Source organism: Myotis yumanensis, unplaced genomic scaffold (assembly GCF_028538775.1).
Source record: "Myotis yumanensis isolate MYYU_CA2020_CCGP unplaced genomic scaffold, mMyoYum1.0.hap1 SCAF_14, whole genome shotgun sequence".
Lineage (NCBI taxonomy): Eukaryota > Metazoa > Chordata > Mammalia > Chiroptera > Vespertilionidae > Myotis > Myotis yumanensis.
The window spans coordinates 9,227,095-9,242,466 of record NW_027223765.1 but is presented as its reverse complement, the minus strand read 5'-3'; the positions used below and the strand labels follow the sequence as shown (position 1 = coordinate 9,242,466).

The following is a 15,372-nucleotide window of genomic DNA, read 5'->3' as shown; positions in this document are numbered from 1 at the left end:
GCACGCCTCCCCGCTGCTCTGGCCCACCTGGCCCAGGTCAGCTCAGGAGCCCTTCCAGCCTCCTTTTCGCTTCTTTGTGTTCCTGGGTGGCTTTGGTATGGGTTTCCTCTCCCCTTCAGGCGAGAAAATACTAGGTTGCTATTCTTTTTTCTTTTTTTAAAAAAATATATTGATTTCAGAGAGGAAAGGAGAGGGAGAGAGGTAGAACATAGAACATCAGTGATGAAAGAGAATCATTGATTGGCTGCCTCCTACACCCCCCCCTACACCCCCCCTTGGCTCCCCCACACACACACTGGGGATCAAGCCTGTAACCTGGGCATGTGCCCTGACCGGGAATCAAACCGTGACCTCCTGGTTCATAGGTCCACACTGAACCACTGAGCCACCCCAGCGGGCTAGGCTGCTAGTCTTAAAGCATCACAGAGGTGCCTGCCCTCTCTGTCCTTCCCTCCACCTGCCTGGTCCTCCCACCCCCGGCAGGTGCCTTTGCGTGCCGGCCATTGCGCATGGGCCCTTCTCATCCCGGCCTCGGTTAGAACTTCCGTGGCAGCCCTGTGAAGGTTAAGTGTGTTTCCACTTTGCATGCATGCTTCAAAGTCATAGAGCCACCAGAGTCAGCATTCGAGCTCGAGACTCAGCTGTGCATACTTGCCATTGTCTCGCCTTTCATTTCTTTTTCTTTCATAGGTTGGATCCAGCGCCTCAGAGACAGAGGGAGAAGCTGAACTCAGACGGGCCCCTGGGACGAAGAGACCACCAGGGACGAAGCTGGAGTGGCTGCTTTGTGGCCATGAGGAAGCTGTCACACGTGTCTCCATGAGGAGCCCTGAGCATCTCAGTGCAGGGTGTTCGAGGACTCCTCCTGGGACTCGAGCTGCGTTAAGGGCTATGGGGGGAACTTCAGAGAAAGCAGGGCTTTGCTCTGGGTTTCTATATACAAGGGGGTCAGACGAAAGCAACAGAGCTAGAGCCGTGGTTGGTAGAGACAGCCGTCACCCGTCGTCGCTGGGGGCGGGCAGTGATGGATGCGGTGTGCGCAGAGGCCTCGTTTTGGTCTGTGCTCAGACGTGATTACGGAACGGTCTCGTTTTGCCCGCCCTCATCTGATGATGGTGGATCGGGATCGGCGAGATGGGCTTCTGTTCAGCAGAACGCAGCGGCCCGCTGTGAGCACCTGGCCAGGGCTGCTCTTCTCGTTCTCACTACCAAGGCAAAGCCTCCCCCTCAGCCCGGCCTCTCTGCCTCCCCAGTCTCATGTCTTCATGGTGGGGTGATGAGGGTCCTCACACGGGGAGAGGAAGAGGAGGAGGAGGAGGGATGGGCCAGAATGAGGGGGATCTGTTTGGGGGTTGGGGTGAAGTAGCATCTTAGCTCAGAGGATTCATAGTTGTCACTGAGTGGATCCAGTGGAATTCCGAAGCCATACTGGGGTGGGGGTGGGGTGGGGGGGGTTGGGGAGAGAGGATTTGGGATAACATTGGTGTGCAGGTCGCTTCTGAATTATTGGAGGAAGTTCCAGGGACGAGGGTGGGGACGGCAGTAAGAAGTGGCCGTTCTTAATATAGACAATCCTCACAAGCCACCCTCTTGGGAAACATAGGTAGTGTGACCGGACAGTGCAATTTTCTGGTCCGTCCTGATTTTAAGTAATACGACTATCTTACTACCTTGGATGTAATGTTGCAGGCAGCAAAATGGGATTTGAAGTGCAAGAGATTTATTGGGGGAAGAATTGGGAGAAGAATCAACGGCCGGGAGCACCTGCGTGAAGAGACAGGGGGAGAGGGACTGGGCAGGAGAACCTCAGAGGGCAGTGCAATTCTGAGAAAACCTTGTCCTGGCCACTGGGGAGGCACCTAGTCCAGCCGGGCAGGCGGGTGGGCGGGCGGGCGGGCGTGGCGCAGCTCGGATGCCCCTGCCTTGCTCGGTCATTGCCCAGGCGACAACAGGGAAAGGCTGGCCTGTGTCCCCGGTAGCGGTAGCTGGGCGAGCGGGGTGGCCGCCGAGCTGTCAGTCAACTCTGCTCCTTGCAGCAGGCTTTCTCAGAGCATCTGAGCACCTCCCTCCCAGCCCCGATTCAACTGCTGGTACCACTCGCTTGGAGTCTTCGAACCAGCTCAAGTTTTCCTAGAAGCAGAGCCAAGAAGGGATTAGACATGTAAGAATTTTATTAAGGGAAACGCCTGTGGAGGATATAAGGGGGGAGAGAGCCCTGGCCGGTGGTGCTCATCGGTTAGAGCGTCCCTCAGACCACAGGGCCCGGTTCCTGAGTTGCAGGTTCAATCCCTGGCCTTGCTTGGGGTGCACGTGGGAGTCAACCATACGATGCTTCTCTCCCACATTGATGTTTCCTTCCCTCCTCCCCTTCCTCCCTTCCACACTCTCTGAAAATCATTGTTTCCCTCCCTCCCTCCCTCCCTCCCTCCCTCCCTCCCTCTCCCCTTAAAACTCAATGAAAAAAATATCCTCAGGTGAGGATTAACCCCACCCCCCCAAAGGGTGTGGGGGGAGGAAAACCCTATACAAAAGTAGTGGGAGCTGTATACTGCTGGTGAATAAATCAATTCATAGAGGAGATTAAAAAATCAAACTTTGTTAAGTCATGTGTCCTGAATTTGGGCTTGGGAAATATGGTTTCTTTGTAAGGCATGTGAAATGGCGGATTTGGAATTTGAAACATCAAAATCTGTCTCAACCAATACTTTTTTGCACTTTCTGTTCCAGCTTCACAGGCCCCTGGCCCAGCTGTTTCTCAACTTCTCAACGGGGGCGGGGCGGTAAAGTGGGGGTCGATTTTGCTTCACCAGGGAACGTTTGGTAATTTCTGCATTTTTTTTAATGTTAAAAGTATTTTTTTAGCCGAACCGGTTTGGCTCAGTGGATAGAGCATCGGCCTGTGGACTGAAGGGTCCCAGGTTCGATTCCGGTCAGGGGCATGTATCTTGGTTGCGGGCACATCCCCCCTGGGGGGTGTGCAGGAGGCAGCTGATCGATTTCTCTCATCGATGTTTCTAACTCTCTATCCCTCTCCCTTCTTCACTGTAAAAAATCAATAAAATATATATTTTTTAAAAAGTATTTTTTTAAATTGAGAGAGAAACTTCGGTAGATTGCCTCCACATGTGCCCCGACCAAGGATCGAACTCGCCACCTTTTGGTACACAGGACGATGCTCCAACCAACCGAGCCACGTGGCCGGGGCTGTCTGCAGACATTTTAGCTGTCACAGCTGGCGCCTAGTGGGTAGAGGCCGAGGTGCTACTAAACATCTTACAAAGCACAGAAGAGCCCCCGGTACAGAGAACGATCCTGCCCAGGTCGTCCGTAGTGCTGAGGGCGAGAAACTGCCCTGCTGATCCTCTCCGTCCTCTTACAAGGAGTCAGGCAGCATGGCTGACTTAAATGGGCTTAGAGGGGAGACGCCCAGGGACAGGGACCGTTACAGGTACAAGGTTCGAGTGCCTAATGCTTCAAAAGAAAGGCCAACAATCAATACGCCAGTGTGTGGAATTAGGAAAGGTTTATTGATTGGGAAGGTGCCAACTGAGAAGATGGGAGAACTAATCCTCAGATCCCTCTTAAGAAAGCCCCAAATTCAGGCATCTTTTATGTCAAGGGAAGGGAGGAAGGTGTGGTCAGTAGTCGGTGAGACAGCTTGGCGCCGACAGGGATCCAAGACGGCATCGTCTGGACCTGCTGAGAGCTGCCTTCCAACTGGGCTCACCCAGCAGGAGCACCTGCAGGCTCTGGAGGCGGGGCATAGATAGCTCTGTGCTCTGGGCCACACACTGTGTGTGGCTGTGTCCTCCACACCAGGGGTCCTCAAACTATGGCCCGCGGGCCACATGCAAATACAAATATTGTATTTGTTCCCGTTTTGTTTTTTTGTTTTTTGTTTTTTTTTTAAAATATATTTTATTGATTTTTTACAGAGAGGAAGGGAGAGAGATAGAGAGTTAGAAACATCGATGAGAGAGAAACATCGATCAGCTGCCTCCTGCACATCTCCCACTGGGGATGTGCCCGCAACCCAGGTACATGCCCTTGACCGGAATCGAACCTGGGACCTTTCAGTCCGCAGGCCGACGCTCTATCCGCTGAGCCAAACCGGTTTCGGCAGTTCCCGTTTTGTTTTACTTCAAAATAAGATGTGTGCAGTGTGCATAGGAATTTGTTCATAGTTTTTTTTTTAAACTATAGTCCGGCCCTCCAACGGTCTGAGGGACAGTGAACTGGCCCCCTGTTTAAAAAGTTTGAGGACCCCTGCTCCACACAGAGATGGCTTTCCGTGGTGTCCCCTGGCCCTTCTGCCCCTCGGTGCTCCTGGCCGGCCTTGGAATGCCCCGACAGCCCCTTGCTGGTTTGCTGATCATTCCCATATCTCTGTCAATACAGGAGTCACATGTGCCGAGCTGGCACAGCCAGGTTTGGTGAGCCTGAAAGGGGGCAGTGAAGGATTGAGACTTTTCGAGAGGAAAGCTGGGTCTGGCTGTGACGCTGCCCCCTCTGACGGAGAGACAGCGCCACGCAGTACAAGCCGAGTCTTTGTTTTATAGCCAGTTTCCACGAGGCAAAGTAAGGGCGTGGTCAAGATGTTTACAACCTTCTCGTGGGTTTCAAACCTACTCAAATACATGCACCTGAAATCTAGCAAGCCCACATCACTCAGCCACGTGGGGCTACGGGTTCGGACCATAAGATCAAGCTTACAAACATAGCCTTCGGCTGCAATTGTGCTGGGAGGGCCTTGCCCTCCAAGCGAGGACTTGCACGTGGCTTTGCCACGAGAGGACCAGCACCCTCTCATTAGTCCGAGGCTTGAACCTGTCCAAACGCTGTAGCCGCTCTCCACAGTCACAGTCGTTTGGGGACTTGAAAAACAACTGTGCAAGCTGAAACCTTGCAGGACAAACTTAATAATCAATGGGGAGAGTTCCTTACATAGGCATGTAGGTGAGTTCCCTGAGAATATGGGACTCCAGGACAAATGGGGCAGTTGAGGCCTATATATAACATTCTGGACTAAGAGGAGGCCAGGATCTGGGACTGCAGAGGGAAGGTGGGCAGTTCACAGGTAGATGAGCAGGAGCCAGCATCTGGCACACCAGCGGGACACAGAGGGGAGCCCTTCTAGATTCTTCCCCGTCTGCTACACTTACTTAGGTCATATTTTGATGCTAAGGTGATGCTCCCTTTCTTTAGGCAGGTTTTTCTAGATGAATTCCTTGAAGCGTGGGGACAGTCTTAAAAAAAACAGCATAAAATAACCCAGGTTCTCAAGAGGCATATTTTGGCAAACTCTACTTCCCCTCACTGGCCACGCAGCCTCCCTGTGCGCCTCAGTTCTTTCGCCTGAAGCTGGCTTTGGCCTTGGAGATGGTTCTCGCTGGCTGTATCTCACATTGCATGACACGCCAGTGCATCCTAGTGGGGAAAGTGGTTCGTTGTTTTGCAGGCTGTGCCATGATTTTTAGCTTGAAAGATTCATAAACGATGCTCATAAATGAATCACCCGTGAAAGGCAGGCGACACAGAACCTAGCATCAGGCTTCAGAAATAGCCCTAGAAAATCTGGAAGGAAAAAATGTGTTTTTACAGGAGCCCCTGCCACCAATCACAAGTACTATACACACCAATACACACCACTATCAACTCCCTTTTACAAACCTTTCACACATCAGGAAGCATCTGGAAACTTTCAAGCTTCAAGGATTTAATGGATATAACAGATGGGAAATGGGCTTTGGAACTCAACAGACCCATGATGGAATTCCAGCCTCATCGATGGGTGTTCTTTGAAAAATTAACCTCTCTCTACCTCATTGTCCTCAATTATAAAATCTGTTTAGGAATACCAGTCTCCTAGGTTATTATGAGTATTAAATGAGATCATTTCTGGGTTATTGCCAGGACAAGGTAAGGGCCTTCGGGGTCTGGCCCAGCACACATTAGGAGCATACACATTGCTCGTTTTATTAATATCTCCATGTTTTCTTAGCAAAGCCAAAATCAAAGGAAGAAAGTGCCTAGAGCAGCGGTTCTCAACCTGTGGGTCGCGACCCCTTTGGCGGCCGAACGACCCTTTCACAGGGGTCGCCTAAGACCATCCTGCATATCAGATATTTACATTACGATTCATAACAGTAGCAACATTACAGTTATGAAGTAGCAACGAAAATAATTTTATGGTTGGGTCACAACATGAGGAACTGTATTTAAAGGCCAGAAGGTTGAGAACCACTGGAGAGGTTTAAGGCATCAAGAACACATCAGTGGAGGAACATCTTCTTTCTTTGTGTGTGGCTTTATTTTTATTGATGAGGGGGAGAGAGAGAGAGAGATTTGTTCTACTTATTTATGCATTCATTGGTTGATTCTTGTATGTGCCCTGATTGGGGATCAAACTCACAACTTTGGTGTATCAGGCAATACTCCAACCAACTGAGCTACCCGGCCAGGGCGAGAGCTACTCACCTTTCAAATACATTGTTCTCAGAGGAAGGGTTTAGGCTAGTGCTCTTCAAACATTTTGCCAGCATCCTCTCAACCCATTCACTGTTAGCGCACAGCTGAGCAAAACATCGCAGGTCTAGTGTCTATTTTTATAAACATGGATTTTTCTTTTTTTAATTGGTTCATACATCATAAAGTGAAGCAGAGTTCTGCATCAATAATTCAAGTGTTCACTTTTAGAGCTGTAAACGTTGAGAAACGTTGACCAGATAAGTTGGTGGGACTGAGAGTGACGTCTTTTAACACTTGACCTCCTCGGGGACAGGTCAAAGTGTCCTCTATTGGAATCCTTGCAAAAGGAGTGTTCCCCCAGTCTCTGCTTCTTCGACACCTACACCAATATTTCAAATTGTTGCGAAGGCAACACACCAAGGCAAAGAGGGGAAAGGATGATTGTGAAAGAGGCCTCAACCTAGTAGAGCAACACAGAAGTTGACGATCTAGAAAATGATTCCTTATCATTGTTCATATACACCCTGGAAAATTCTCCTAATTTTGTGCCTCTGAGCCAGGGCCGGGACTAGTGAAGTGAGTGACGCACTCACCTGGGGTACAAAATTGAAGGAAGCACCAAAAAAACCCCTCAGTAATCATGACACATAATGCTTGAATGAGATATTTGTAAAAATAAAAATTAATGCAAAAAAATCCGTGGTGAACAAAACATGGAAATTTAAAATAAAAATCCCAGGACAGGAGTACCCCAGCTCAAAGTCCACAGGTGTCCCAAATGTAAAAGCTGGCGGCTGATCCAAGATGGGTAACCATTCTCTTGCCCATACTGCCACCTGCTGCCGGAAGTGAGTAATTCTCTCTGTCTGGCCAACCGGGCGTCCCAGTGTCGCGTCCCCACACTCTCTTGCCTGCAGCCACCCACCTCAGGAACCTTGGGAACCTCTGGCCACCTACTTCCTGGTCGATGGCTGCGTGTGCTAAAAAGAGCCCTCGGCTCAGTTTCTAGACCTAGATCTGAGTGTCAGCGTTGCCTCTTTGCTGGGCCTTCTTGAACTAGTCACATCACCTTCCTGAGCCCAAGTCTGCACCTAAAATGGACCTCATTACCTCTTCCCATAATTGAGCAATTACGTAAGACTCTTTCTGTGACAATGCCAAGCAGAAGTATGCTGCCTCAGCCGGCCCACCCACTACCATGGATCAAATCACACTGTCACCAATTTATTACCGAAGGCGAGACACTCCAAAAGACAACCACGCTGAACAAGGTGCTATGGTAGTCCAGACAGTGGCCGGTGCTGTGGCCAGTGGGATAAGGAAGGCTTCCCGTAGGAGGTCTCAATTAAAGCTGAGCCTACAGGACCGGAAGGGCCAGGTCAGGCCAAGAGCTGGCCAATAGCCTCTAGGGATCGCTAGGCCACGTCTGTTTTATCTCGGGAACATTCCAGGACATGAAGCAAGCATTAGAGTGGTGGTAGGAAGGCCAAGGCCTTTGTCATCAGCCCTGGGTTCAATCCTGGCTGTGCTACTTACGAGCTGTGTGACTAAAGGAAGTCACTTAACTTCCTTGAGCCTCAACGGCCTTCTCTAGGGGATGGGGATAATAAGACATCTTGTCCCGGGTGGGTAAGATTAAATAAGATGACATACTTAAATCGCCTGCGATATGGTGGCTCAATGAGTGGCAGCTGCTTTTGTTAACATGGGGACTTCTGTGAGGAGTGGGAAGAACAGGGACACAGCAGTCGGGCAACCCTGGCAATGGTCATATTTGGCTTCTGGAACCCCCTCCCGCGCCCTCAGTGTGTTGGGCAAGGAGGGGAGTGCTGATCCCACTGTGGCAGCCTCTGCTCCGGCCCACCCCCACCCCCAGCAGGACTCAGCATATAAGTACACCCCAGAAAGGGAGTGTGGGGGTCTCCCCGCCCTGAGGTTGGGGAGGGGATGCTGGAGTCCAACACGGTTGGGGAAGTGGAGTTCAGAGAGAGGTCTGGGGATCTGAACGCTGGCTGCGACTTAGATGACACGTTGGAGAGTGTTCATTCCCCACCTTGACAACAGATGCAAGAAAATGTTCTTGCTTTCCAGAGACACTCAAATATCCGGGGGTAGGGAACATCACGCCTGCAATGTACTGCCCAATGGTTCAGAAAAAATAAAAGGGTAAAGAGAATAAGGGGAGATGTTAATGTCTGGAGAATCGAATTGAAGGGCACAGAGGAATGGTTGCAACTTTTCTGTATGTAGGAAATGATATGAAAAATAAAAGTTATTTTTTTAAAAAAAGGCAGCAGCCGGCAGGGTTCTCGTCCTCCTCCCTCCCTGAAGCCCTCCTCTCCAGCATCCACTCGCGTGTCCAGCTGCCTTCACACGCCCCGCCCCAGCACCCCGCACCCCGCCCCAGCACCCCACACCCCGCACCCCTCACGGACGCAGCCACTCTCCAAAAGCTGCACCGACTTTATTTGCAAAAGGAGGCTCCAAGCACTGCAGGGCATCTGCGAGCAGGGGTCCGAGGCTGGAAGGTCCCCACAGCCCCCTGTGGCCCCCACGACCCCCCCCCCCCCCCCGCCCCCGCCTCTCCTCGGGGTCCCCCGGCTACACGATGGCGAACTGGCAGATGTAGGGCAGCTTGTCGCGGCATCGCTTGTCGAACCACTTGCCGTTGGCCGCGCCGGCCAGGGTGGCGCAGTTCTCCGCCTTGCCCCCGTCCGGCTGCGCCGTGATCTCCGTCTCCCAGTTCTTGTAGGCGATGCGGCCGCCGGTCATGTCCACCCAGTCGCCCTCCGCCGCCATGTCGTTGAGGCCCAGCCAGATCTCGGCCTCGCTGCCCACGCTCTGCCGCAGGTACTCGAACATCGCGTCGTTCTCCGAGCCCGTCTGCGGGGTGCCCAGCGTGCCCCCGCGCGAGATGCAGTCCTCGCTGGCCTCGTGGAAGGTCTTGGCCTGGGCGAAGGCCAGAAAGCACTTCATGTGCACCTTGGTGCCCTTCAGGCAGACTGGGAGGGGAGAGAGGGCCGTCACCGAGGTCCCCGGTCCCCGAGCCAGAGCACCCACTGACCGTCCCCGCTAATATTCTGTGGTTGTGCCCTAGGCGTGACCCCCTGGATTCATGCAGAAAACTAGACGAAGACAAAGCCTGAGAGCAGTGCTGGGCGGGCAATCAGCCCTTTGCTCCTGCGGCGCCCTCTGCTGGCAGCCCCTCTGTATCGCCCTCCTCCTCCTGGAAGGGTTCCAGTGAGTGCACTGCATGAATGTATGGAGGCTTCTGGGAGCAGGGCCCTGGCAAGGTCACCTCTGCCTCCCCGTGTCTGGCAGAGGCTGGCTGGCTGGGGACCTCACATGTGGTTGCTGATGGGGGGGGGGGGGGGCGGAGGAAAGGGGCAGATGCCAGGAGGAGGGTTGCTCCCCTAACCCCTCAACTCTGGCTAGGTCAACAGAGCTCGGTATGCTTTGGGTGGGCTGCAGACAAGGTGATCTGCAGGTGGTGGTAGTGGAAAGGACAATGAGAGGGGAAGGTCCCCAAGGAGGCCCAGAGACCGTGACCGCCTGGGACTCGGCGGAGAAGAGGGGCTCTTGGGATTCCCACGTGCCATGGACTTTGTGCAGGGAGGTCCCCACCACCTGCCCTCACCTCAGGACGGTGGCACCTGGGTTATCAGGACTTTGCACAAGCACAAAGCTTAGACATAAGAGAGACCTCGGAGCTTTCCTGCACCTCTACCCCCACCCCGTCCACTTTACAGTGAGGAAATGAGGCCCAGGGTGGCACTGTGCTCACGCAGACACTGTGGCTGATCCAGCCAGCACCCCTTCCCACTCCCCCCTCCTTGTCTGTCTCCAGTGCAGGAACGAGCTACTTCCAGATTCTCTTGTTGTTTAAGCTACCCTTAGGTTTTCTATTACTTGAAGCCAAAACATGGTAGACATTTCCTTCCTAGAGACTCCCTTTCCTCACTGGCCAGGTTAAGCATGTTGTCCAGAGTCCTGTGTTTGTCCTTCCTTAGCAGAGATTTACGGAGTGTTGATATGTGGCAGGCACTGTGCTGGCCAGGGTGGTGGGAGAGACAAGGGCAACCAGAAGCAAACCTGGCTGCTGTGTCCCTGGGGCTCATAGTGTAGACATAAATCAACACATGAATATAACATTACAAATTGCCATAAATGAGATAAAGGAAAGAACATCATTCTGTGAGAGCTTTTAACTGAGCAGCCTGATTGAGAAGAGGGATTAGAGACTTTGAGATGGTGATACTGGAGGTATTTATTACGTGGCTCTTGGCGGAGCAGTTCAGGCTGCCAGAACAGCATGTGCAAAGGCCCTGTGGTAGAGGGACAGAGTGTGGCACAGCAGAGAGACAGAAGGATGGCACTGTGGACGCTAAAAGAAAAGATCCGAGAGGGAGAGGATGTGTGAAAACTGCCCAGTGAAAAGGATTTGGAGGTTTCTGAGGAGGCAGCAGGGGAGGGGACTCGGCTGCTGGGTAGAAAATGGAGGCGGGGTTATAACAATAGGCCCACTGCATGGGTTTTCTGTGAAGAATGAGTTGATGGCCCGGCTGATGTGGCTCAGTGGTTGAATGTCAACCTATGAACCAGGAGGTCACTGGTTCAATTCTCGGTCAGGGCACATGCCTGGGTTGCAGGCTCGATCTCCAGTGTGGGGCGTGCAGGAGGCAGCCAATCAATAGTTCTGATCATTGATGTTTCTATCTTTCTCTTCCCTCTCCCTTCCTCTCTGAAATCAATAAAAACATATTAAAAAACAAAAAAGTGACAGCGTCAGCAAAGCTGCTGCCACACAGGGGGTGAAGCCGACGCCCCCTACGGCTGCAGGGCCTGGCTGAGTGGAGGGTCTCCCAGGACTGGTTAGGGTGGTGCCACCTCTGCTCCACAGAGCGCTGCAGGGGTCCCGCTTCCGGTGGGTGATGATGGATTCTGTGGGAGAGCTTTTGTCCTTTGGGACATTCCACTCCCACATACCAGGGCCTCCGAGTACTGGGTTCCCTGGCCTATGGGGCTGGCCCAACAGAGCCAGCGGGGTGCTGGCCGGAGGTCTCGGGCGCACAGCTGCCTGCCTGCCTGCCTGAGCCCTTCTCTCTGGCTCACTGCTGCCCAGAAAGGCCACCACCACACTTACCCGTCTGCAGGGCCTGCTGCTCCTTCAGCAGGGCCACCTCCTGGGCCAGGCTCTCCAGCTGGCTCTTGAGCTCCTCAATCATCTTCGGGCTCACAACATCTAGGATGGAGTCAGGAGGGCGTGGAGATGATGATGAACATGGGAGGAAGGCAGTAGGGATCGGCAGGGCGGGGGGGGGGGGGGGGGGGGACGGGACCCCGTCTACCAACCATCAGGGACAAGGGGGAAGGACTCCCTCGACCTGACCTCTGGGTGTATGCTTTGTCTGTCTGCTGGTGACAGTGTAAGTATTCGCTCAGGATTTGCCTCTGCCAGGGGCACCTGTCACTTGCTCTTGCTGAGGTGAGACTGTGGCGTTTGCTCAGGGACATTGCTGGGTTCCTGTGGTGTTGGGATTGGCAGGGGCTGGGCTGGGGGTGCAGACAGAGTCTTCCGTGACCCCCAACCATCCAGCCACCCTTCCAGCTCCGAAGAGAACGGAGCACAGGAAGCAGGGCCGGGGCCCTTGAGACCTCCCAGGTTCCCCTCTCCAGGCAGGAGGAATAAGACACAGATCCAGCCCGGGACCGAGTGTGATGGCACAGGTAAGGGTGCGCGTGACCTGGAGCATGAATTCAGTGCTCGGCCTCTCTGAATTCAATTCTCTCATCTGTAAAATGGGAAGCTAGCAGCCCCACCTGAGAGGACTCCGCAGAAAACTAGAGACTAGGAGAAATAAAGCATGTGAACAGTGCTGGGCTTGCAGTCAGCCCTGTGAGCTGGGCAATGTTTCTACACCACGGACAGCAAACTGAGGCCAGACTGAAGCAACTCGCCCAAGATCGCAGAGCCAGCAGCTGGCAGAGCTGCCTGAACCCAGGCCACATGGCTCCGAGCTTGACCTTCCCCGCTTCTGACAGCACAGACTCCTAACGTGAGCCCAGGCCCTGCAGGGAGCTGGTGAGCGAGAGGTCTTGCTCCGTGTGTGTAAGTTGAGAGCTCTGTGGGTGGACCCATCTTCCTGAAATCCCAGGGACTTTAAGAAAGCTGTGCTCAGCTTGGGGTGGGGGTGGGAAAGGGCTTCCATGGTCCATTTGGCTGGGCCTGCATGAAGTCCAGTCATGAGGGGTGAGGTCAGAGCCTCTGTCCATCCGTACGATGCCTTGGCAGGGGAATGGCAGGAAACAAATGCAAGCAAAACCACCCTTGTGTGCACAGAAATTTGTGTTGCAACTTATCAGATATGAGGAAAATGACACCCAGATAAGTAAGGCCAAAAAGGGCGGGTTTGGGGCTGGGGAAGGAGCCTGGAGGGTTTGTGTGTGCCTCACCCGGGGCTCTGCCTCAGCCAGTCTGCGGCAGCTCTGTCCCCAGTCACATGGCGCACCAGCACAGGGCACTACACAAGGGCACTCAGCTCAGGGGACACACGGGGGCGCGAATCCAGGCCTAAGCCTTGCCCTTGGCTGTGCTGGGTCAGACCACACACGGGGTGGGTGCCTTTCTGTAATGTGTGTGTGTGCAAGGCACGCTCCAGGGACTGGCCCAGGAGAAGGTGCTAGCAGTGCTCCACCCGAGAAAGGTGTGGGAGGAGAGGTCCCTACCGCTCGGGGTCAGGAGTCAGGAGGCCCTCGCCCCAATGCTGTCTCTGAGGCTCAGAGTCCGGATGTGTGATTGAAATGGTTGTCCTCCAGCTTCTGTGCTAAGGACCTGTGACCCCTGTGAGGCCATCCTGCCGACCTGAGCTCCTGGGCCAGATGTGACCACATGGCCCCTGGAGTTCCCGCTGCCTGAGCCTCCCTGCGAGCCTCGCCTCTGGCTGACCGACCAGCTTTCCTTCCCCGAGATAATCACTGTTACTCTTATAAATGCTTCCAGAAAAATTCTACACATGCACAAGTAAATAGGATTTTTCCTATAAATTCCTTTTTCAAAACAAAGGCCATCGCACTATCCATTCCATTTTGAACTTTTCTTTGCTCGCTTTATAAATGGAACCTTGGGATTATTTCCATCAGCTCGGCCCGTTCTGTCTGTCACCCCCCTGTGGGTCTCTCTAATCCAGATGTACCTTTATGTACATACTCCACTATCCACGGCCACTGGCCACTGGCCACCGACAGAGGAGGCTCCGAGGGGGGCCTGAGGGCGCCCACACGCCCCTCCCTGCTTTGTGTTTTCTGCGCTCTCGGACCTGGTGCGCCTGGAACTCTCCCCGCCTCTGAGCCCTGTGGGGGTGACAGCCCCGTCCATTGCCATGGCGCTTCACTGGTGTTGTCTCAACACAGCTCGAGGTGACTTCACTGCGGGCAAGGCTCCCAGGGAAGGCCTTGCCGCAGCCAAGGTGACCCAAAGACACCCCAAGCCCCAGGGGCGACAGAGGGAGAAAAAGCTGCTTCCGGTGTCCTGGTTTGAGTTTCAAGGCTGGGATACGCTATGGAACCAAGAATTAACTTATTCCTGCTCCCCTTCTGCATCAAGTATATCCTATGTGCCAGGCACTTTATACGTTTTGTATCATCAGATCCTCATGACAACCCTTGGGGCAAAGGCCAAGTCCCCACGTTAGAGCTGAGAAACCTGAGGTTCGGAGCTTGCAAAGCAGAGCCATTGGCTCTCTCCGTTGAGGGCCGAGCGTCTCCAGACGGCTGAGCAAAAAGTCTGATTTCTTTAAAACATCGAGGGGGAGAGGAGTGGATGTCAGTTCTGATGATCTGGAAGGTTCTTTCCGACTGTGAGAGTCAGTTCTTTCTGGCAGCCGCCCCTGCTATGGAGAGCACTCCCAGGCCCCAGGGGGACTTCACTAACGTTCTCCAGGCTCATCCAGAAGGAAAATGAGCCCAAGGACCCAGCGAAGGAGAGGGCGACCAGCTCCCTGGGAGATAGAGAGGTGCCCTGTCCCCCTCCTTACCTTTCTTGGCATTTGCAGCCTTCTTGACCTTGGGGGATGGTGGCTCGGCGGTGACCTGGGTCAGGAGGGAGAAGAGGCAGAGGAGCAGGTAGGGCCCCCGGAGCTCCATGCTGCTGCTGCCTGCAGTGCGCCTGGGTCGGAGAGCAGTGGCGCTGTGACCAGGGCTGCTCGGCTTCAGCAGCTGCCGCGAGGACCTCTGTCCAGGAAACCCTCCCAGACTTGGCTGTGGGCGCACCCAAGCAAAACAAAACAGAACGCCTGCGAAGGGGGAAGGCTGGGAGCTGCAGAGCCTCGCCTCCTAGGGAACAGCCCCCGGCATCTCGGCCCTGCCTTCTAAAATATTTTCTAGGATTCTGAAAAACACATGATAGTGTTCAGAGCTCACACCCGGGGCAGGTGCGGAGTCGCGCCCTTCCCTGGAATTCGCTCAGAGAGGCTTCCCAACAGCAACAGGAGGGAAGTCCTGTCATCTCCCCATTTTAGTCGCAGAAACTGAGGTCAGTGAGGTTGAAGGACTTCCCCAAGCTGCTCAGATGTTGGGAGCAGCACCAGTATTTAAAGTAAGCAGGGCGGTTCCAGAACAGTGATGCTGCATTAGCGATGTTCGTTAGCATGAAGTGCTTAAGGAAGAGGGGAACGTGCCAGCAGAACCAGCTTGGATTTGGGTCCAAGGGCTAAAGTCAGGGGTTTGAGCATCAAAATGGCAGCTCGCAGCCCTAACCAGTTTGGCTCAGCGGATAGAGCGTTGATCTGCGGACTCAAGGGTCCCAGGTTCAATTCCGGTCAAGGGCATGTACCTTGGTTGCGGGCACATCCCTAGTGGGGAATGTGCAGGAGGCAGCTGATCGGTGTTTCTCTCTCATCGATGTTT

General features: G+C 53.7%; 1 protein-coding gene across 1 annotated transcript; it reads right to left on the bottom strand.

Annotated features, from left to right (window-relative positions):
* Positions 1-9,047: 9,047 nt before the first annotated feature.
* On the bottom strand, positions 9,048-14,737 carry CLEC3B (C-type lectin domain family 3 member B). The gene is made up of 3 exons (XM_070391066.1): positions 14,502-14,737; positions 11,612-11,710; positions 9,048-9,470 (listed from the first exon to the last, which is right to left on the bottom strand). Exons 1-3 carry the CDS (start codon positions 14,608-14,610, stop codon positions 9,070-9,072), a joined length of 609 nt encoding a protein of 202 aa, XP_070247167.1. The 5' UTR covers positions 14,611-14,737; the 3' UTR covers positions 9,048-9,069.
* Between the last annotated feature and the right edge of the window lie 635 nt (positions 14,738-15,372).